The sequence below is a fragment of the Meles meles genome, chromosome 19 (assembly GCF_922984935.1).
Source record: "Meles meles chromosome 19, mMelMel3.1 paternal haplotype, whole genome shotgun sequence".
In the NCBI taxonomy this organism is placed as follows: Eukaryota; Metazoa; Chordata; class Mammalia; order Carnivora; family Mustelidae; genus Meles; species Meles meles.
This window is the reverse complement of record NC_060084.1, coordinates 25,217,622-25,239,809: the sequence shown is the minus strand read 5'-3', so window position 1 is coordinate 25,239,809 and position 22,188 is coordinate 25,217,622. Positions and strand designations below refer to the sequence as shown.

The 22,188-nt window shown below is 39.9% G+C and overlaps 1 protein-coding gene across 1 annotated transcript in view; it reads right to left on the bottom strand.

Moving 5' to 3' along the window:
- Positions 1-22,143, bottom strand: part of LOC123930507 (epithelial splicing regulatory protein 1-like) — a 108,841-nt gene extending 86,698 nt beyond the window's left edge. Inside the window, exons 1-3 of the mRNA XM_045986736.1 lie at positions 22,052-22,143; positions 2,076-2,448; positions 623-804 (exon numbers count right to left, since the gene is read on the bottom strand). Coding sequence (XP_045842692.1) covers positions 623-804; positions 2,076-2,448; positions 22,052-22,143 — 647 coding nt within the window. The remainder of the gene's footprint in view (positions 1-622; positions 805-2,075; positions 2,449-22,051) is intronic.
- Positions 22,144-22,188: the final 45 nt, after the last annotated feature.

Below are 22,188 nucleotides of genomic sequence, written 5' to 3'. Positions count from 1 at the left end.
TTGGGTCATGAGATCAAGCCCTGAGTTGGGCTCCCCACTTGGTACGGAGTCTGCTGAGATTCTCTCTCCCTCTGACCTTCCTCCTGCTCACTGCAGGCTCTCTGTCTCTTTTTCTCTCTCTAAAATAAATAAATAAAATCTTAGAGGAAAATAAGAAACAGTGTTATACATTTTAAAAGAAAGAGAAGTAATAGAAACCTAATCTCTCTAAAAATAAGCCTCTGGCCATTTCAAAGACCATGATGAAATAGATTATCTGAGAAAGATATGATGGTTTCTATTCTTTCTTTTATTTTAATCATGCTTCCTAGGTTCTCTCTTGTGTTAAGCAAGTAAGACACAAGATGAACATTGACCCTGCAGATGTCAATCATGTGGAAGATTATCTATCCACATGCACACACACACACACACACACACACACACACACACACACACTCAATCCTCTTTTGCAGATTTTGTATTTGTTAGTTCCCCTCCTTGCTGAAATATATTTGTAACCCCCAAATCAGTATTTGAAGTGTTTCTGTGGCTGTTTGTAGACATGCGCATGCTTTAAGCTGCAAAACAATTTGAATGGCCCAATGTGCACATTCCCAGCAGAGGCTGAGAGCCAGCCCACCTGCTCTGCTTTCTTGTTTCAGCTCTAATACTAGAAACAAGTCCTTTCCGCAATCTATTTAGTGCTACATTGTTTGCTTTTTTGGGCTTTTTGTTGATGGTTTCACTGTTTAACATGGCCCCCCAAGCATAGTTCTGAAATGCTGTCTTGTGTTGCCTAAGGGCAAGAAGGCTGGACTGTGCCTGACAGAGAAAAAGCATGTGTTTTACATAAGCTTTATTCAAGCATGACTTCCAGAGCTGTTGGTTGTGTGTTCAGTGTTAATAAATCAACAGTATAGCGGGTGCCTGGGTGACTCAGTAGGTTAAGCATCTGCCTTCTGCTCAGGTCATGATCCTGGGATCCTGGGATCAGCCTCACACTGGGCTCCTTGCTCAGGGGTGAGTCTGCTTCTCCCTCTCCTTCTGCCTTCCTCCTTACCCACTTGTGCTCTCTCTCTCTCTCTCTCTCTCTCTGAAATAAATAACTAAATAAAATCTTTTTTAAAAATCAACAATATATATTAAATAAGGTGTCTTTAAATAGAAACACGCATCAAACAAGGTTCTATATTAATCACTTGATGAAAGTCTGACAGGAGGCTCACAGGAAACTAACCTTGTGTTTACCCAAGCAGCAATGTCTAATTCAGTGTTTATGGAAACTTTGTAAATCATCACTCCTACAAATAAGTAGAATCATCTATATATAACTTAGATCATATCACTCTATACATATATGATATACATATATGTCTACATATGCAATTTCTGTTTGCTTTCCACATTAAAACAACTCACATATATGATTTAGAAACATACACACACATACAAGTACACATATCCAAGCACACTTATACCACAACACGTGTGTCTGTGCATTCATGACTTCTCCCATACTTCTTCTTCCTCTCCAGTTTTTCTGGTTCAGGTATAATACAATGATTTATATTTGGTTCCTCAGTCACTGAATATTGAAATGGGAATGCATTACAGAGTCCTTACTATGGCTTTTTTGCATCTTCAGAAACTAGAGAAGAATGTCCTCTCCCAGACTTTGAACTCACTTCAGAAACAACAGAAACAATGATGACAGTAACAATAATCCTCATTTTGAAGCTTCTGATATTTTTGTGTGTGTGTGTTATTTGGACAAATGGATGGCCATCAAAAGATAGGTAACTAAGAGGCCTCACTACTTAACTGGAAAGCATAATATTGAAAAAAAGGAAGTGATAACACCCTACATCGTAATGGAAGGTGCCATCTCAGTTGATGACCAGGAAAGTAGTCCAGATTGTATTGTAGCTAGGACTGTAGTTCTAGTCCTGAATATGAATGTTTGGACCCCTCTTCTTCAGAGACCTCATGCTCATTTTTAGCAAGGGTCCTTGAGTCCGTGTGTGTGTTTCATCCCATGGATAGATACACAAAGGATGGCTGTGAGAAAGGGGAAGTCTGTCTGCAAACCATACCTGCACACTAGTGAATGTCAGTGTGCAGTATTCCATTCTGGACCCGAAGTGCTTCTTTAGAAAGATAAGGATGGTTATCCAGGCAGGAGGGTTTGTGGAAAGCCGTGGATAAATGGGAGAGGGTGGGAAGTTCTCAGAATCGCAAATGCTCCACCTAATGCCTCGATTGTTCTGGTTCTGAGTCCCTGGTGAAGCTGTGAAGGAAAAGACTGGAGAATTGTGCCGCCTGATGAAGAAGGCCCTGCCTGATGTTTCTGCCACAGGCTTGTGCTTTATCTGGAAAGCTTGGTGGAGCCCTTGTAGAGCCCTTGGCAGGTGCACTTGGGGAGAACTCTGTTTCAGGAAGATGTCTTGGACTGTCACGTAGAGAAAGCTGAAAGAGAACGTGTAAGAGCCTGCTTCAGGATCAGGCCAGCGCTCATAGTGGCTCTAACGATTCCAGCATGTGTTTGAACTGTGTCTCCACACTACCTTTCTCACCTCATGGGCCTCACCTCACCTCACCATGAGGCCTCTCACCCTGCCCACCTCATGTTTTCTTGTTCCTGAGCTCCTTGCAAGCCAGAGAAGGCCCCTAAGGCCTAGCAGAAATATCCAAAACTGGTATTAGGAATTCAGGGCCAAATTATTGGCTCTTTCTGCAGAGAAAGGACCAAATATGAGTGGAATATAAATATATTATTCCCTTTATTAATTTGGTCAACAAATATTTGTTAGATGCCAGTATGTATCAAATGCTGGATTAGGCAACTAATGAATGAGTGGCGACCCAATTGAGAGAAATCCCACTCCTAATTGAGTTTTGTTTTAGTAGGGAAGATAAAACCAAAACAAAACAAGCAAACACAATAATTACCTATTGTTGCTGGTGTCATGGAGAAAATAAACAGAATGGAGGTTCAATTGTGAATGAAAAAGGGAGGCTTTTTCTAAACAGAGATCAGGGATGCTCTGAGAAGGTGGTGTTCAAGCAACACTTGAAGGCTGAGGGAAAAGCAGACATGTGAAAAATTGGGAGAAAAGAGATCCAGAAAGGGAGTGCAAAAAGCAGAGGGGGTGTGTGTGTGTGTGTGTGTGTGTGTGTGTGTGTGCGCGCGTGCACATGCACCTTTTCAGGTTAGAATGTGCTTGCAGTTCCATTAATTTCTCTTTAGAATAACGTTTGCACCTTTTAGGAATTTTTCCCCCCTCTGTCATTATAGTCTGTACATTAGCATGTCCCTTTATATTCTAATTTAAAAAACATGAAAGTAGCCTGACTTTTAAATTATGTGAATGATTCACAGTGGAGAAGCAGTTTTCTCCCATCCAAGTACTAACCAGGCCCGACCCTGCTTAGCTTCCGAGATCAGACGAGATTGGGCGCGTTCAGGGTGGTATGGCCGTAGACGAGAAGCAGTTTTCTGATTTATATGTCCCTGTATGTGTATTATGTTTTGGTATCAGCAGTGGGTTCTTTATCTCTGAATTTACAAGGACTCTGCAGTGTATGAGGACTCTTCTGGAAAGAGTAATGATGGCAATAAATGGCATTACTTGAGTTCCTACTAATTCCAGGCACTACTGTATACTCATTAACGTACCAACTCATTTAATCCTCTCAAGATTAGTATTTTAATTATCTCCATTTTACAACTGAAGCCCAGAGAGGTTATGTAATTTGTCAGTGTAACACAGCTGTTAATGGTCAATGCTATGTTTAGATTCCAGGCAACTTCCCTTTAGGATTCACTCTTTCAATCAAACAGCATGTAACTCCTATACTGAGAACCATGTGCAAATACAGCAGTAATACTATTTTGTCATTCAACAAAAGAGAACTTTCCCAGAATTTCAGGATGATAATTATATATTAAATGGAATTTCCTCACTTGTAGCTTTCCCTCCTTTCCTTTCTTTCTTTCTTTTTTTTTTTTTTAAGATTTTATTTGACACACACACAGAGAAATCACAAGTAGGCAGAGAGGCAGGCAGAGAAAGAGACAGAAGCAGGTTCCCCACTGAGCAGAGAGCCCGATGTGGAACTGGATCCCAATACCCTGAGATCATGACCCGAGTTGAAGGCAGAGGCTTAATCCACTGAGCCACCCAGGTGCCCCTTTTCCCTCCTCTTTTATTTAAAAAAAAAAAATATTGTACAATGCCTTGTCTACATTGTTGGTAAAATGTCTGTAAATATCAATAGGCAGCCATTGCACTGAGCTCTCTCCATGACTCATTAAGTCTTAAGAAAACTTTTGGGTAGAGTTGCTATTAACATTACCTGGGCTTGACTTTTGGCTTTGCCACCTCATAATGGTATGAATTGGGGCATGGAACTTATCTTACCTGTGTCTCAGTATCCCTGTTTATAAAGTTTGGTCTGAGTCCAGAGTTTGTGACCTTAACCGATTGATATTATCTCTAATATGAGATGTATCGGATTAAGTAGGAAAATGTATTTAATTATTGTTAAGTTTAACATTTTATTATTCGTGGTCTTCTGCAAAGCATTGTCGTTTCCAATTGCTCTATTAACAGAAAGATTAGAGAATCACTGATCTGGTGTCCTTGGTGGAAATGACTTCCTCAAATCCAGGACTTGGTTCACAGAGAAGCAGTGAACCTTTAACTGGAGTTATTCCTACTTTTAAAACATTGTAATTGCTATCCTGAATTTACTGTGCATAAGCTGGACCACACAAAATAACATTTTCATTTTTCAGCATTTTAAATTGAATAGCGGATATGTTCATTTGTTGTTAATACCAATCTCAAACCTATAGCAAAAACGATCAAAACATAAAATGCCAAATTCAATTTTATAATCCAGAATGCAATTTTATTTCATTATTTTTAGTTGAGCTATATCTGTGCAATTTAAATAACCAGACCATGGTATCTTACTGGGAGATTTGGCTCACCCAGTGACTAACTCAATGAACTGCCAACATTGACACAATTATGGCCTGTGAAACCAAGTTGACCCTGAATATAAATAGACAGTTTTTCTTTCGGAGCTACAGTAAAAAAAGCAAATACTCTTCAAATATGGGAAAACTGATTCAACAAATGAGTTTTCATCTCACTTTCAAACTTACTTTTATTTACATATATAAAATAATTAGATAAAGGTTTTTGTTGTTCTGCCCACTATATATGTTTTGCTAATTCATTCGGTCCATCTGGATACACTACTGAAAAGATTGACAACTAACATTTATTAAACTTCTGTTATGTGCTGGGTACTATGTGAAGTGATCCCAACTCTGCCAAATGCAACAGAACTTAATCTTTACAGTCATTTTCTGAGTTAGTGGTTACTTTTCTCTTTTAGGGAGGAGGACACTAAGCCCCAGAAAGCTATTAAACCTCTACGAGTTGTCACATGCATTAAATCCAGGAGTCAAATTAGAGCCCAGCATTCTGCATTATTTTTAACGTCCTCCTCCTCCCCTGAAAAAGAGATTTTTCAAGGTAAACCATCACTGATTAGACCAATACACAAATTGAACTAAAATATTTATTTTTGAATTTGATCTGTAGAGAATCTCTTCTATAAGGAACTTTTTTTTTTTTTTTTTTAAATAAGTGAGTCTTCTAAATAACGGAAACTGGCTGCTTCATGCTGTTTTTCTACAATCTGCACTTAGTCAACCTCTTAGTTTCATCAGCAGACTTTTTCTGGGTATTCTTGACTATTTCCTTGCTTTTAATGACTGTTTCCAGGCTGGTCATTTCTGAATCATCATTTCTTGTCCAGATCTCTGTAGTGAGTTTCATATATGTACCTCCAGCTGCCCCCCTGGATATGTTGTTACTGGGATGCACAAATGACCTCAAATAAAACATGTCAATTACTGAGCACATCCATTGTCCCAGAAAGGAGCTCTTCCTCCAGCCACGCCAATCTCAGTGGATGGTCTGGTTAGGAAATTTGGACTTCAACCTTAACAGCTTACCATGCACATCACTGAGTTCTCTCCATCCTCTTTCCTTTATGTTTTCAAAGCCTTTTGCCTGGCCAAAGTGATAGGATTCTTCTAGACCACCATCAGTTTCTTGCCTGTGTGTCTTCATCAGCTTTCAAACTCATCTTTGTATCTTTTAAGACTTGCCTTCCGCTCCAAGAAAATTCTTCGGAAAATCAGATATGATAATGCTCTGCTCTACCCTAACCTTTGAATGGCTCACCATTACTTTCAGAATAAGGTCCAAGCTATTGAACATGGTTTGCTTGTCCCTTCATAATCAAATGCTTTCTTCTCTTATCTCTTGCCTTTCTTGCCCTCATTCACTGATCCATCCATAATATCCTACTTTAGCAAAGATATTCCTTGATTTTCTGAGAGTTTTGCATGTGTGTGAAACACTCTTCCCTCCTTCTTTTCTTTTCTTTCTTTTTTTTTTTTTTAAGATTTTATTTTATTTATTCGACAGACAGAGGTCACAAGCAGGGAGAGACGCAGGCAGAGAGAGAGGAGGAAGCAGGCTCCCCGCCAAGCAGAGAGCCCGATGCGGGGCTGGATCCCAGGACCCTGGGACCACGACCCGAGCTGAAGGCAGAGGCCTTAACCCACTGAGCCACCCAGGCACTCCCCTTCTTTTCTTTCTAGTGAACTCCAACCTGTCATTTAAGTTTTAGCTTAGATACCAGCTTCTCTTAAGCTCCGCCTGGCTATCTGGCTAAAGGATCAGCGCATGTGCTTTTGTATCACCCTAAGTCTCCCCGTCAAAGCACGTAGGGCATTGTGTTATTATTCATAAATTCTTTTCTCAGCTCCCAGTAGACTGTAAGTTTCCTCAAAGGCAGAGGTTCACTGCCTGGTACATGGAAGGTTTTTTTTTTTTCCTCTTCCTGTGTGTGTCTCTGTTTCTCTCTCTCTCTCTTTGTTTGTCTCTCTGTGTATTTATTGTATTGCAAATGCATATTAAATAATTCCTACTAATGTGCACAACCAGTTTTCTTCCTTATTCAGGTATTTTTCTCTGGGATAACACTCAACCTGCATGGACACAAAACCATAGAAGTCTAGAGTTGGGAAAGGCATTCACATGAAATGTTCTTTATCTGATTCCAGGCCAGTTTTCTCATTCATTTTCCGTATCAACTTAGACACAGCATTTGCTCTCCTTGGGATTTAGGGGCCATCTGTTTAAATCCCTCTAGATTAGGTTCCTTCATTGTCTCTGATTCTAGGTCACTTTAGAAATGGCCTCAAATTATTCACATGCTTTTAGCATATGTCAAACCAAAAAAAAAAAGGGGGGGGGAGAAAGCTTATGACTTTGTGCAAACTTCGTATTCACTCTACCGTCATTTTTGTCAACTTTCTTTCTGATGACTTTGTTAAATCATTTTTGAATAAAGCCTGAAATAAAAATCTCACTAAGTTTCACTTTAAGCACTAAAGCCTGCTCTAATTTTGCTCTATGTTTGAATGCAGCCACTGGGCTACACAAAGGACCTCAAACAAAACATGGCGTGACTGAGCATGCCAACTGGTCTAGGGAGTAGCAGATAGTAGCTAAGGCCTGGCATGATTAACAAGTAGGGTTTACTGAATACCTGGCCAACGTGGTCGTGTATCCTCAGAGAGCTGTATTTTAAGGTATTAATATCTTTAAAAATTAGCTTTGTTAGGAGAAGCATCTGTTCCACCTCTGCAGAAGGGGGCGACAGTATTTCTATCCAATATGAATCTTTAATATATCAAGAGTAATCACAGAGATGCCTTTTCCAATTCACACTGGTAAGTGATGGATGGGAACTACTCTTTGACCAGCACTTTATACGAAATAGACCCCGGGGATAATTGACCATTGAAATTTTCTCCTAAATCAAACAAACCAATCCTTCAAATATAAAATTATTCATTTTATCAATATCAGCCTTCCATCCTTACTCCATTAAATCCTTAAATTCATGCTAGAGATGACATGGGAAGCAAATTGAAATGGGATTTTTACAAAATGAGGAAGATAAAATCGTGCCTTCTGAAGAAGCAATTTAATCTTAATAAATTATTTTCAATATTCTTTCTTCAATGAGGCGTCATATTGACCATAAAATGAAGTGCAGAAGGGCCGTGGTTGAGGAAACTGAGTTACAAAGAGACCACTACACCCCTGAACAGTTATACCTGCAATAATTTGCTTCATAAATTTTTATGGTGCATTTTACATTTTTTAAGAAAGCGAGTATTCCCAACAGTGTCATAATTAGAATCGTGACAGTGTGAGAGCAACTGCAGGAAATTATATTGGATCTCTGGAGTATTTAGCTAAATAGTTTAAAATAGGAATTTGTTGCTTTGTTGAAGATGGATTAGAGTCGACACAGAAGACACCTTTTCAAGGGAAGGCCCGTGCTCTCAGATGGTCCACACTCACAAATATGTCTTCACAGAAAAGCTAAATGCCAATTAAGAAGATCTAGGAAATCGAAATGATTTGCCTAGGAGATTTATAAAGTATTTGCTGAAATGAACGGTATCAGTCGTTAAATGTCAAATGTTAATGTGCATCATATACTAACCCATAAAGTAAATGTTTTAGATTTTTTTTTTGCAGATTTTTGCAGATTTTTTTTCTGTCTCTGTAGTTTGAGAATCCAAAGCTCTCACTAAGAAATATTCTCTCAAGACACATCTTGTATTTTGCAAGCCCATTTTCCTCTTTTCTATGCAGAATTACTCTCTCTATTTCCTGTACCATGAGGATGTTTTCCTGAAAGATAGAATGGAGCTGCCTTAGTGGTTGGTATTCAAGTAGTTTCCAGAAAGTATGTGCCCCCTTCTTAATGTAGCAAGCTTCTACTGCTTAAACACAAACATGACTCTTGGAACACTTTTTTTTTTTTAAGATTTAATTAATTAATTTATTTATTTGACAGACAGAGATCACAAGTAAGTAGAGAGGCAGGCAGAGAGAAAGGGGAAGCAGGCTCCCTGCTGAGCAGAGAGCCCGATGCGGGGCTTGATCCCAGGACCCTGAGATCATGACCTGAGCCGAAGGCAGAGGCTTAACTCCCTGAGCCACCCAGGCGCCCCTCTTGGAAGCCTTTTATCAACAATTGTGGACTGTCCCTGGAACATTGGAGCTATTCATGAAGTGATAGCCCTTGTTCCTCTAGTTGTTTGATATATATGTTCATTATATGTTCAGTTTTGTTTTGTTTTTTTTTAAAGATTTTATTTATTTATTTATTTGACAGAGAGAAATCACAAGAGAGGCAGGCAGAGAGAGAGGAAGGGAAGCAGGCTCTCCACTGAACAGAGAGCCCGATGCGGGACTCGATCCCAGGACCCTGAGATCATGACCCGAGCCGAAGGCAGCGGCTTAACCCACTGAGCCACCCAGGCGCCCCATATGTTCAGTTTTTATGGGGCCTGTGCTACAGCAGGGGTGGGTGCTCTGTTCAGGCCCAGGCACTGGGAGACCAGTTTCCCTTAGTAGGTCCATTGGCAGAAATAACAGAAGAATAAACAAATAATCAGAAGCCAGTTGTATAGAACTCTCCTCTGTCCAGTCTACTCTTAAAGGGAAAACATCTTGAAACAGTATCTTTGTCGATTGCTGAAGCTTATTTATAGTATTTTCCTGTTGGGGCCATTCTACTCTTTGTTACTGATAAAAAATTAAAAAAAAATTCCATTTCCCATGGAATTACATTTGGATCTGGAACTTTTCTTGCTTGATCATGGATGTTACCCTCTGGGACCCCAGGTGTGCAAAGCTGTGAAACAGTCCTATTGACTCTTGGGAGGTAAGAGATTGAAAGCCTACCCTCTTTTTTTCTGTACTTCATAATGAACTGTTGTTTCTCTGTTAACCAGAATAGCCTCAACCAAAATTATTGTCAAGGAAAGAGAGAAATTCATAAGGAGAACATGAGATCATAGACTGGATCACTTGAAAGAGCTCAAAGACCCTGAGGACCCAATATGAAATCAATGTGATAATTTCTTTGGTAATGAGCCACCCTGGCACAACTAGCCTTAGAGGGAAGTAAGTTGACAAAGAAGATCTTTATTTGGAAGCCCCAGCTTGCATCAGCCTTTGACAAGCTTAGCTTTGGGGAAGAGGAATCCTCCTACCTTGCAGGCTTGTTCAGAGACCTTTTTCTGGCAGTGGAAAACATCATCTCTCAGGCCAAGTGGGACCAGGGACATCATGGAGTCACAAAAACAAAAGGCAGTGGACCAGCCATGCCGTTTGCTTGGCATGTGGAACTATGACCAATTTCCTTTGGACTAAGTTCCCAAATTTCTCAGAGGCTTCAAAAAGCAGAGGAAACTCGAAAGGCAGTTTGTGGTCTTTGCTAATAAGGTTCATACATGTTAGAACAATTACTTAGAAAAAAATATTAAAAGAATGGATGTTTGGAACAAGTCATAACTTGCTGCACCCAAATAGTGATAGCTACTATGTTATATTCAAATATCTGAAGAATATCTTTTTTGGATGCCCCAGGGCACAACAAACTCAAGTCCAACACGGAGTTCAACAACTTTCCCGATACCCCCAACAATTTATCATTTCTTCTCTATTTCCTGTCTCCATTTTTCTCTATATTATCTTCCCAGACACCTGAGATAGAAAAGATACAGAGTCTAAATGTTTCTTCCTATTTTATATCTCACACCAGTCAGCCATGAATTCTTGCTGTTTTTAACCTCAAAAATATCTCAAATCCATTATGTCTATTGCATCCCCATGGCTACTGCTACAATGCTGGCCTCATGAGGTTTTGCTTAGACCATTGCCATAGTCTCCTAAGGGGATTCCATATATCCAGCCAGCACATTCCATTCCATTTTACATATGATACCAGAGAATTAAATGCCTTTCTTAAGAAAGCATAGCCTCAGGGGCACCTGGATGGCTCAGTGAGTTAAAGCCTCTGCCTTCAGCTCAGGTCATGATCCCAGGGTCCTCTGCTCAGCGGGGAGCCTGTTTCCTCCTCTCTCTCTGCCTGCTTGTGATCTCTGTCTGTCAAATAAATAAATAAAATCTTAGAAAAAAAAAAAAAAGAAAGCATAGCCTCTCAGTGGCTTAATGAACATTTCTTTCAGGATGACGTCTCAAATCCTTGGTAGAAAACACAAGTCCTTCAGTGAATTGAACTTCACCTACTTCTACCACTTCTACCACTAATCTAAGATTTTAGCAGGAAGACTAAATTCGTTCATTTTTTTTAGATGTCCCCAGGACTTAGGATGATGTTTTATATATGGTAAACTCCCAAATAGTTATTAAAAACAAATTGTATTAGTTTGTCTGTATGGAAAGTAATCCTGGGAAAGCTGATTCTTTATCGTATTCAAGTCCATTGTGTAATAATTGTCTTTGGTGCCATTTCTGGCCTGTGATGTAGTTTTATTACCCTGGAGAACTTCTCCTCAAGCTTCCTCTCTCTCTGTTGGTGAAGATGATACCTGCTGCTACTTTATTCCAGAAACTGGATAACCTTCTGCGTTGTTTTTGTGCTGAGTGACCCTTTTGACAGACCCGTGGCTCTAACCCTTTACACAGTAGAGGTCTCCTGGTGTTTTTACTCAGCAGTGGACCGTGATATTTAGAAATCCCTTCGTCAAGCACCTTTGATTCTCCAGGGATGCCCATAATAAATATTTGCATTATTAAAAGAGTTATAAACACAGTATAAAAATGAGTTCACAAGGAAGTCACCACTTGGCGTTTGATTATGTCTACCCAAATGAAAAATGAATGAAGGTGCAATTAATAATAAATGTCCTTGTGTTCTTGTTTTAATTTTTAACTCATCAGAGAATGTTAAAATTAAAGTGGAGCCAACATTTGCTTTATTGTTTTATTAAAGGCAGGATGCAGCCCTCATGTAGCTGATTCTTGGAACTTCATAAAATTCTAATATCTGTATTGCCACTCCTAAGCTGCTAACTCTATGCATTTACTTATTCCCTGTTAGCTTCAGTTTCCTCATTTATATATGGGGATGATAATAATGTGTGTATCATAGATCCATTGATAGTATTAAATGAAGTTGTTCATCTGTTACCAACAAATATGTATTAGGATGACAATTTTATTTCAGCCTTACTCCTTGTGAGGTTAGCAATCTAGAATTTTTTTCTCATTTCAGAGATGAAGTAACATTTTCTATGAAAATGATCTGTCAGTGAGCACTTAACTCTTCTAAATCCCACTTTTTTTTTTTTTTTCAGTTGAGAAGGATATGTCAAAGAAAATCTTTTTATATTCTCTGGCCTCCGGAGAAGGGAGAAGTGAGCATTGTATTTATGGCTAATGACTGATACAGGAACATAATTTCACAAATTCTGCCTTGCTGGCTTTCCTTTCATCCCTTGACCAGCATTACTATAATTTTATTTTTTGTCAAAACACTGTCTGGACGTCTGTGTGTCAGCATGTTGGTGATTGGCTCTCACTAATGCAATGCTGGAGCTTGCTGTCCTCCAGCCCATGACCATTCTTGGAAATGGGATCTTTTCTAAAAGATCCTGCCATAGTCAGCACCTTGTCAGGATCCAGGACTCTGTGTTTCTTTCTGTCAAGATCTTATGGGGTATAAATATTTTCTCATGGGACTGATCCAGGCAAGTGAGAAATGGATCATCAGTTTGGATAAATGTTTAAAATGATTAATGTTCCCTGCAGATGAGTTATAATGAACAAGGGCGAAGGCACTTCCTGCTTAAAATTTATGGTTGCCCAGAAAAGAATTTATCTCCAAACCAGAAGGAGCTACTCTGGGAGGGACCATTAAGATCGTCTAACACCTCATGGCATTTTCTTTTTTCCTCTTACCCTCGTTTCCCGGCTATCTTGTGGAATTCTTGAGGCATCTCATATCTCCAGCATTTAGCAGTGCCTGGGTCCCCACTGATGTAATTGATGAATAGGTGAATGCTGTGGACTCTATTGCTGCTTTGAGGTCACTTTTATTTTACTCTACCTTTCCACGCAATATTTTACATGGGAACCTGGGAAAGATGAGACAGTGCCAGAAGGATGCCATTTTCCCTTCTCATGAATCCCCATGTAGTCTAAGAGTTACACTTGCTCACAGAGACTAATTCTGCCTCCACATTCCAAACACAACTAAATGAATAGAAAAATGGAATCCCCAATGCCACTCCAATCTCAGGGCATAGGGCAGCCAGGAAGGTGTAAAAATAGCACCGTTCTAGTACATTCTAGTACCAGAGAACAATATGACTCAGATGGCTGAAGCTATGGTTGTTGTCACATGAAGTTTCAGTGATGAGATTTAGACTGTGTCTCATACCAGGAGTGAGGGGTTGAAAGGTTTTGGATGCAATGGATATATATGGTCCCATAGGGAAAACCAAAAAATATTGCAAATAATGACAATTAAGATTTTTAAAAGCAAAATTGTTCTATGCTGGGAAGGATTTCTTTATTTAATGAGAACTAGGAAAAGGCTCCAATTGTGGAAGGAAAGCATGCTCCCTTTTGAAAGAAATCTAGATTGTCTCCCAAACATCAGGAGACATGAGCACAGTTAATTTTAGGTAGTGTATTCATTATGTTATTGTGTGTTTTTTTTTTTAATGGTTTATTTATTTATTTTTTCCAGTGTAACAGTATTCATTGTTTTTTGCACAACACCCAGTGCTCCATGCAACACGTGCCCTCCCTATTACCCACCACCTGGTTCCCCCAACCTCCCACCCCCGCCCCTTCAAAACCCCCAGGTTGTTTCTCAGAGTCCATAGTCTCTCATGGTTCGCCTCCCCTTCCAATTTCCCCCAACTTCCTTCTCCTCTCCATCTCCCAATGTCCTCCATGTCATTTGTTATGCTCCACAAATAAGTGAAACCATATGATACTTGACTCTCTCTGCTTGACTTATTTCACTCAGCACAATCACCTCCAGTCCTGTCCATGTTGCTACAAAAGTTGGGTATTCATCCTTTTTTCTTTTTCTTTTTTTTATAAACATATAATGTATTTTTATCCCCAGGGGTACAGGTCTGTGAATCACCAGGTTTACACACTTCATAGCACTCACGATAGCACATACCCTCCCCAATGTCCATAACCCCCCCCTCCCAACCCCACCTCCCCCCAGCAACCCCCAGTTTGTTTTGTGAGATTAAGAGTCATTTATGGTTTGTCTCCCTCCCAATCCCATCTTGTTTCATTTATTCTTCTCCTATCCCCCTAACCCCTCATGTTGCATCTCCACGTCCTCATATCAGGGAGATCATATGATAGTTGTCTTTCTCCGATTGACTTATTTCACTAAGCATGATACCCTCTAGTTCCATCCATGTCGTCGCATATTGTTCTTTTTAAAGAATCATAGTCTCTGGGCTAGTTTCCTCATAGATCTGTTGTGGAGAATGGTGCGAATAGTAAGCTCCAAGGCAAGCTAAGCCCCTCATAAGAGCAGTGCCTTCTCCTACCCCTAAGTAAAAGAGCAGATGAGCCAGAAGAGAACCATTTCCAGTTGCTTTTTTTTTTTTCCTTTTTATTTATTTTTTTTTCAGCGTAACAGTATTCATTCTTTTTGCACAACACCCAGTGCTCCATGCAAAACGTGCCCTCCCCATCACCCACCACCTGTTCCCCCAACCTCCCACCCCTGACCCTTCAAAACCCTCAGGTTGTTTTTCAGAGTCCATAGTCTCTTATGGTTCGCCTCCCCTCCCCAATGTCCATAGCCCGCTCCCCCTCTCCCAATCCCACCTCCCCCCAGCAACCCCCAGTTTGTTTTGTGAGATTAAGAGTCATTTATGGTTTGTCTCCCTCCCAATCCCATCTTGTTTCATTTATTCTTCTCCTATCCCCCTACCCCCCCATGTTGCTTCTCCATGTCCTCATATCAGGGAGATCATATGATAGTTGTCTTTCTCCGATTGACTTATTTCACTAAGCATGATACGCTCTAGTTCCATCCACGTCGTCGCAAATGGCAAGATTTCATTTCTTTTGATGGCTGCATAGTATTCCATTGTGTATATATACCACATCTTCTTGATCCATTCATCTGTTGATGGACATCTAGGTTCTTTCCATAGTCTGGCTATTGTAGACATTGCTGCTATAAACATTCGGGTACACGTGCCCCTTCGGATCACTATGTTTGTATCTTTAGGGTAAATACCCAGTAGTGCAATTGCTGGGTCATAGGGTAGTTCTATTTTCAACATTTTGAGGAACCTCCATGCTGTTTTCCAGAGTGGTTGGACCAGCTTGCATTCCCACCAACAAGGTCTCAAGTACACAACCTAACCCTACGCGTAAAGGAGCTGGAGAAAGAACAAGAAAGAAACCCTAAACCCAGCAGGCGAAGAGAAATCATAAAGATCAGAGCAGAAATCAATGAAATAGAAACCAAAAAAACAATAGAAAAAATCAATGAAACTAGGAGCTGGTTCTTTGAAAGAATCTATAGGATTGATAAACCCCTGGCCAGACTCATCAAAAAGAAAAGAGAAAGGACCCAAATCAATAAAATCATGAATGAAAGAGGAGAGATCACAACTAACACCAAAGAAATACAGACAATTATAAGAACATACTATGAGCAACTCTACGCCAACAAATTGGCCAATCTGGAAGAAATGGATGCATTCCTAGAGACATATAAACTACCACAACTGAACCAGGAAGAAATAGAAAACCTGAACAGGCCCATAACCAGTAAGGAGATTGAAACAGTCATCAAAAATCTCCAAACAAACAAAAGCCCAGGGCCAGACGGCTTCCCAGGGGAATTCTACCAAACATTTAAAGAAGAACTCATTCCTATTCTCCTGAAACTGTTCCAAAAAATAGAAATGGAAGGAAAACTTCCAAACTCATTCTATGAGGCCAGCATCACCTTGATCCCAAAACCAGACAAGTATCCCACCAAAAAAGAGAACTACAGACCAATATCCTTGATGAACACAGACGCAAAAATTCTCGCCAAAATACTAGCCAATAGGATTCAACAGTACATTAAAAGGATTATTCACCACGATCAAGTGGGATTTATTCCAGGGCTGCAGGGTTGGTTCAACATCCGCAAATCAATCAATGTGATAGAACACATTAATAAAAGAAAGAACAAGAACCATATGATACTCTCAATAGATCCAGTTGCTTTTAAAACAAAATAATTTTAGGGGGAATGCATTTAAACATTTTCTCTGCAAATGAAATCTCTTATCTTCTTACTACAAGCTGTTTATCCATTTCTTCGATGATCACTGAAATATTACAGACATCCTCTCAAAGGGGCCTCAAGGACACAATCTTGAAGCAAATACATCCCAGCATTAGGGTGGAGTGGTCAGGGTCTGAAAGGGAATGATTAATTCAATGCTTTTGATTCTAACACGGAAGAACCGGTACCTCCAGAGATAGGAAGAACTGAAAGAAGGAAGGAAGGAAGGAGAGAAGAAAGTGGAGAGGAAAAGGCGGAGGAGGAAGAGAAAAAGAAGGTAGGGACAAAGGAAGGGAAAGAGGCATGGAAGAGAAGGAAAGAGAAAAACAGAAGGAAAGAAGGAAAGAAAGAAACAGCCTGAAAACTAAGGGGGTTTTTGTGGCAAACACCAGGAGCTTGCATTTAATTAGTGTGAAAAAAAAAATGGATGAAGCGAACACATTTCCCCTTTTGAAAAAAGAAGGCGCTAGGTTTGAAATGGTAACTGTTGACAAGACAAACGAAGTTACATGTGAACAACACTACGAGTGTTCCAACACCCAGTCTTGCACCATATTGTGTATCCACTTAAGAAAAACTGGCTCCAATTAGGGATCTCCTGTCGAGCATCTTATTTATCTGCTTCCAGAACAGCTGTGAGCCATTCAGGATGCCACCCGTTTTTCCTCATTACACTCTCCTTAGAATTACAGATGTGCCTGGCTCATCCCCAGGGAGCCACATTCTAGTAAACACATCCTTTCTAGGTTTCAGGGGCTTCTCTGAAATAAGCCTGTGAACACAGGCCGACATGGTCAGTTGAAGTTGGCTTAAGAGACTTAAGGCTGCAAACACCCCCTGTAATTTCATGGGAAAGGAGAGCTGGATAATGAAAAGGATTTAGGGTGTGTGGGGGAAAGGGAGGGAGCCAGTTAAAATAACACACTTTTATTTTTAATCAGTTTTACCAAAAAAAGTAGTACTGGGAATCTGTGACTGAGAAGCCACTGTTGGAGGTGCACACTTCATTGTCACGGATGTATTTAATGAGGGGTTAAGGGAACAGGCTGAGGCAAGTTAAGTGGGAATGAGTGAATCAACATATTTCAAGGAATGTACATATTTTTGCTTTGATAGTACAAACAACTGTATTTTAAGATCTTGTAAAGTGAGTTCTTTCTGTTCCTGGAGAATGGCTTCGTAGGAAATGCATAATGTATTCAGCAAGTGGCCTCAGACTCTTTTTTTCTGCTCCTCCCCCCACTCCCGCTTACTCTCCAGAGTAAATCATTGTAAAGTATTAATGAACACAGTCATGGCCCTATTTATTATTGATAAAGAAAAGAGGGTTCTCATGTTGGCAGACATGGGGGTATCTGGGGAAAAGAAGACTGAAGAATTAGTTATAGGACTTATTGAGCAACAAGAGTGTAGGGAGGCTGCAGGGTGGGTTTCTAATTTGTTTACATGCCATTGTTGCCATACCATTTGGTAGTAGTGGACTCGTCTTGGTCGTATGACCTGCTGTAGTCAATGGGATGTCTCTGATGCAAACAGAGACTTGATAAATACTTGTACTTTGGGGTCTTCCTTTTTTTTGCTCCTTTTGGGAATCCTACAACTATCTTGTGAATGAATATTCTCTGGTTAAGCTGCAGGTAATTGCTGTCCTCTTAGAATCCCCATTAGGGATTCTAGCAGAGATGAACAGGACCAGCCCAGACCAGAATGATCACCCAGCACATCCATAGGAATCTGAGCTAAGTAAATAATTATCTTAAACAACTAGGTGTTAGAGGTGTTACTCTAAACAGCAAAATCTAGTTAATGCTGAAAGCCTGATTGTAAAATAGGTAAGGGGTGTATTGGAATCATCCATATATCTACATTCAAAATCTATCATTGTGCCTGATTGTGCAAGATACTGAAAAATAAGACCATTTTCTTTGCTTTGTTTTCGAAAACAAAGTTAACAGCAATTATACTAGAGGGCTATGAATATTATAAAAAGAGAAGACTAGAGTACAGAGAGGGGACATCCCCTCAGTGGGATGAGGCCTCAGGACATCAACTCAGACCTGGGAGTTGAGTTAGGGAATGCACTGGAAAGCTTTGACTGGCTGGTGTTATATGGGTGGAGGTGGGTAAATGTAAGGTGTGCAGAGGTGGGAGTTAAATAGGGTTCTAAACAGAGTGAGTCTCACACATGAAAGCCTGGAAGGGACAGCAAGGATTTGAGGAAATAAAAGAAGTTCAGAGCCAAGTCTAGAACGAGTTTTTTTTATCGTGACCACCTTTTATGACCCCCCACTGAACCTCACCTTGGGAACATTCTGCCTCATTTATCAAGGCTGGGAAAACTTGCTTCAGTTTTCTTCTTGGTCTGTGAATGTAATGCCCGTGAGATTATTCCTCACATGGAGTCAAGTGAATGAGCTCCCCAGGTTAGGAGATTTGTAACACCACTTCACACAGTTAGTAGAGGCTGGGTAGCATATACTTGTGTTCGAGTGTCCTTGCCCAGCCAATGGCAATTACAGAGGGAAATGTAGTGCAGAAGGGTATGAACATCAGACACACGCTTCTCTGGTATGTGTCTATCATGAATATGCACTGAAATGCTGTCAACCAGATTGTCCTGAGTACTTCATAGTCTTGTTTTAAGGATAAAGAAGTACCTTAACAAAGGGCATAAAGCACCGATTTGAAGTCTTGAAATGCAAGGTGATACTCTAACTTATCCAATTTAATTGGATGATAATACCAACTTGATTGGCCAAACACATGATATTAGTAGATTTCTAGAAGTAATCACCGAAGTGTCTCTTAATGGTGTCTAGTTTCAGAGCCTCAGCCTCCCACCACCGCTGTACCACCCTTAGTTAGCTCGTATAATTTGTGTGTCTTTCAATTTCCGTGTCCCTGTCACACACGTTCCTACATTCTTATTTGTTTGCAAAAGGTACTGCTAAGGAAATGTTCGTTCATTCTGGACATGTGACATTAACATTTCTTTAAGCAGCACATGTGGACTGGTGCTCCCTAAAATCTGTTCTCTTACCCAGATTCTGAATTCTGTATAGACAATCCCTTGAAATTCTGTGTATTTTCCCAACTTTAGTGGTATCTAGAAATACTCATATACCACAGAGTGAAAATAGTAACGTTATGTGTAATACTTTCTGATATTTCTTCTGTGCTTTGAAGTTTTCCAGGAAGAGTCCCGTGGACTTGCTCGCGGATAACTCGTAGCACCCTTGTGTGAAGGGTAGCACGCCACACTATGTATGTACCTTTCGTACGAGAAGAAAGTTGAGAAGATAACCCAAGATGGCTAAATAGTCTCAATGAATCAGATTCAGAATTCAAATTGAGCTGTGTAATCTTGGACAAATAATCTTAGTTCTCTGGGACACAGGAGCTGTATTTTATAGGTAGTTAAACAAATGAGGAGAGCCTGGTTGTTCGGGTGTTTGGGCTCCTCAACCCGGCATCCTCATGCCCCACTGCCCTATGGGAGTATCTTTGGTGTACAAAAGGCCTCATCACATCATGTGGTCTCTCTGCCGGACAGCACCAAACTGGTAGAAAACTGGGGCCATGAAGGCTGGTTTCAACCTGTAAGGTCTAATTCCACTTCATTATCATCAAGGACACTGAATTAAATGGATTGACATAACCCCTCCCTTCATACCTTACCTCTTGCCTTTATCTACTATAAGAACAGGAGAAATGATTATTAATAACAGTTCTTTAATTTAGATTCAACCTCTAAGGACTCCTGAATTTCATTCCTACATGGGTATTTTAAGATAGTGATTTCTCAGTGGGGGTGATTTTTGCTGCCCTTGCCCAGTGGATGTTTGGTGGTATTTGCTGACATTTCTGGATATCACAACTGTGTATTTCTGTGGCAGTGTTCTACTGATCCATAATGAGTAGAGGACAGAGATGCTGCTAAACATCCTACAGTGTATAGGTTGTCCCTTACAACAAATAATTATCCAGTCCCCAATATCCATAGTGTTGAGGTTTAGAAACTTTTCTTCAGGGATTTTTTTTTTCTCCTTACCATCAACAGGTCAATAGGGATATTTTTTTTAAAGTAACATCTATTCTACTATTTAATTAAAATATATACATATTCATTTAGAATATTCAATGAGAAATAAAATAAGAATACAAAGCAGGAAATGAAAATCATTCATAATCCGACAACAGAGATAACCTCTGTTAATATTTCCCCAATTTACTAACTCCTATCGTGTGTAATTATACTTTTTTGAAAAGAGGACCGTTGCATACATTTTTGGTAACGTGTTTTGTAGCTTGCTGCTTTACTATATCTTACATGCCATTCAGTATCACTAAACAGTTTCTGCAAAAATCATTGGGAGTATGGTGTTCTTATTTATGAATTTATACAGATGGTTTAGTCCATCTACCATGGTTGGACTTTTGGTTATTTCCAAGAAAGTGCTATTGTTATGAAGGCAGTAAGGTGACATTTTTCACTCCGCCAAAGACAGTTTGCTTAGGATAATATCCAGTGGTTAAAGGATATGCATTTTTTTCCTTCATTCATGAAGTGAATTTTCACATTGTATACCAGGACAGTATTTTTCAAGGTTTCCTTCCACCAGCGGTATGAGAGAGCACCAATTTCCCAAACCCTTGCCAACTTGGAAGAGGTAGTGTGTCTCCAAGTGAAAAATCATTATTTTTGAAATTTAACTCTTGCCTGTTAAAGAGCAATGCATAACTGGAGAATATGCTTAGAAATCCTTCCTGCACAGGCAGAGATTATTTGATATTTCAAAGGTAGCATCCCTTGGTCCCTGGAGGACCTCCCTTGAAGAAATTATTGATTTATATCATCAAAAACCAAGTATTCAAGAAACAGTCTGAAACCCTGGCTAAAAGCAAAGTATGCAGGTTTCCCAAGAGTCCCATCTATAAAAGGATCATTGATTTTTGACCTTTTGGGATGTTTAATCTCTCTCACTCTCTTTCCTTTTAAAAAATTCTCCTAATGTTTTATTATGTGCATGGGTAATGTGAGGAGGAAGCAGGGATAAAGGACACAATGTCCCTGGTTTTCGACTCGTATATGCCAAGGTCCTTTCAGTAGTAGTAGGTTTCATAGTATAAAATTTTTAAACAAACAAACAAAAATCATTATGTCCAGGCAGATAACCTTCTTCAGAGTGATCAGTACAGGTGCTTCGTTGTTCCTGATTTCATGAAAATAATTCAAATAAGCAAGGAAGAGCTCCATAGAGGTAAATAATCAATCCAACACCCACCTTCACGTAAAGATCTTGATCTCCAAAGTGTTGGACGATAGTCCCCATGTTGGAATCAACTTTATTTATAAGATATTCATGATCCAGGTATAGATTTTCAAGAGCTTCTTTAAAATCTTCTCTCCTAAATTTTGCTGTGGCAGTTTTGGGTATGTGAGCTAATGATGCACGTGGTGAATTTCCTACGTTAGGCATCCCAGACAGCATAAGTAAGTTCTCACATTGTTATTAAGTAAAGGCTATACAAATGTCTCTTTCTAAACATGTCACTTCAGAAAGCTAATAGAGACAAAAAGAGAACCAATCTCCTCTCTTCATTTGAAAATACTTTTTTTGGGGGGGGGGGGTTATACCAATAATGTATTCATCACTTTTGATGTGTCACGACGGACGTCAGGATCTCAGTGGCTTCTAGCATAAGCGTGTAGTTTATTTTCCAAGACTCTGCATATTTCCTGATGGCCTGCTGAGCTTGGCTCTGGGCTGTGTGTGGGGTTCACATCTATGCTATCTTTCTGTTCATGTACCTCGGATCTGCAGCTTCATGAGCCATGTTCTCTTCAGGACAGATGGCCAGAGTGTGAGAGGCCAGGCCAAGCACAGAGCTCATCAAAAGCATGTGCTCGTGTTCTGTTTCCTAACAGCCTTTTATGCAAGGCAGTCT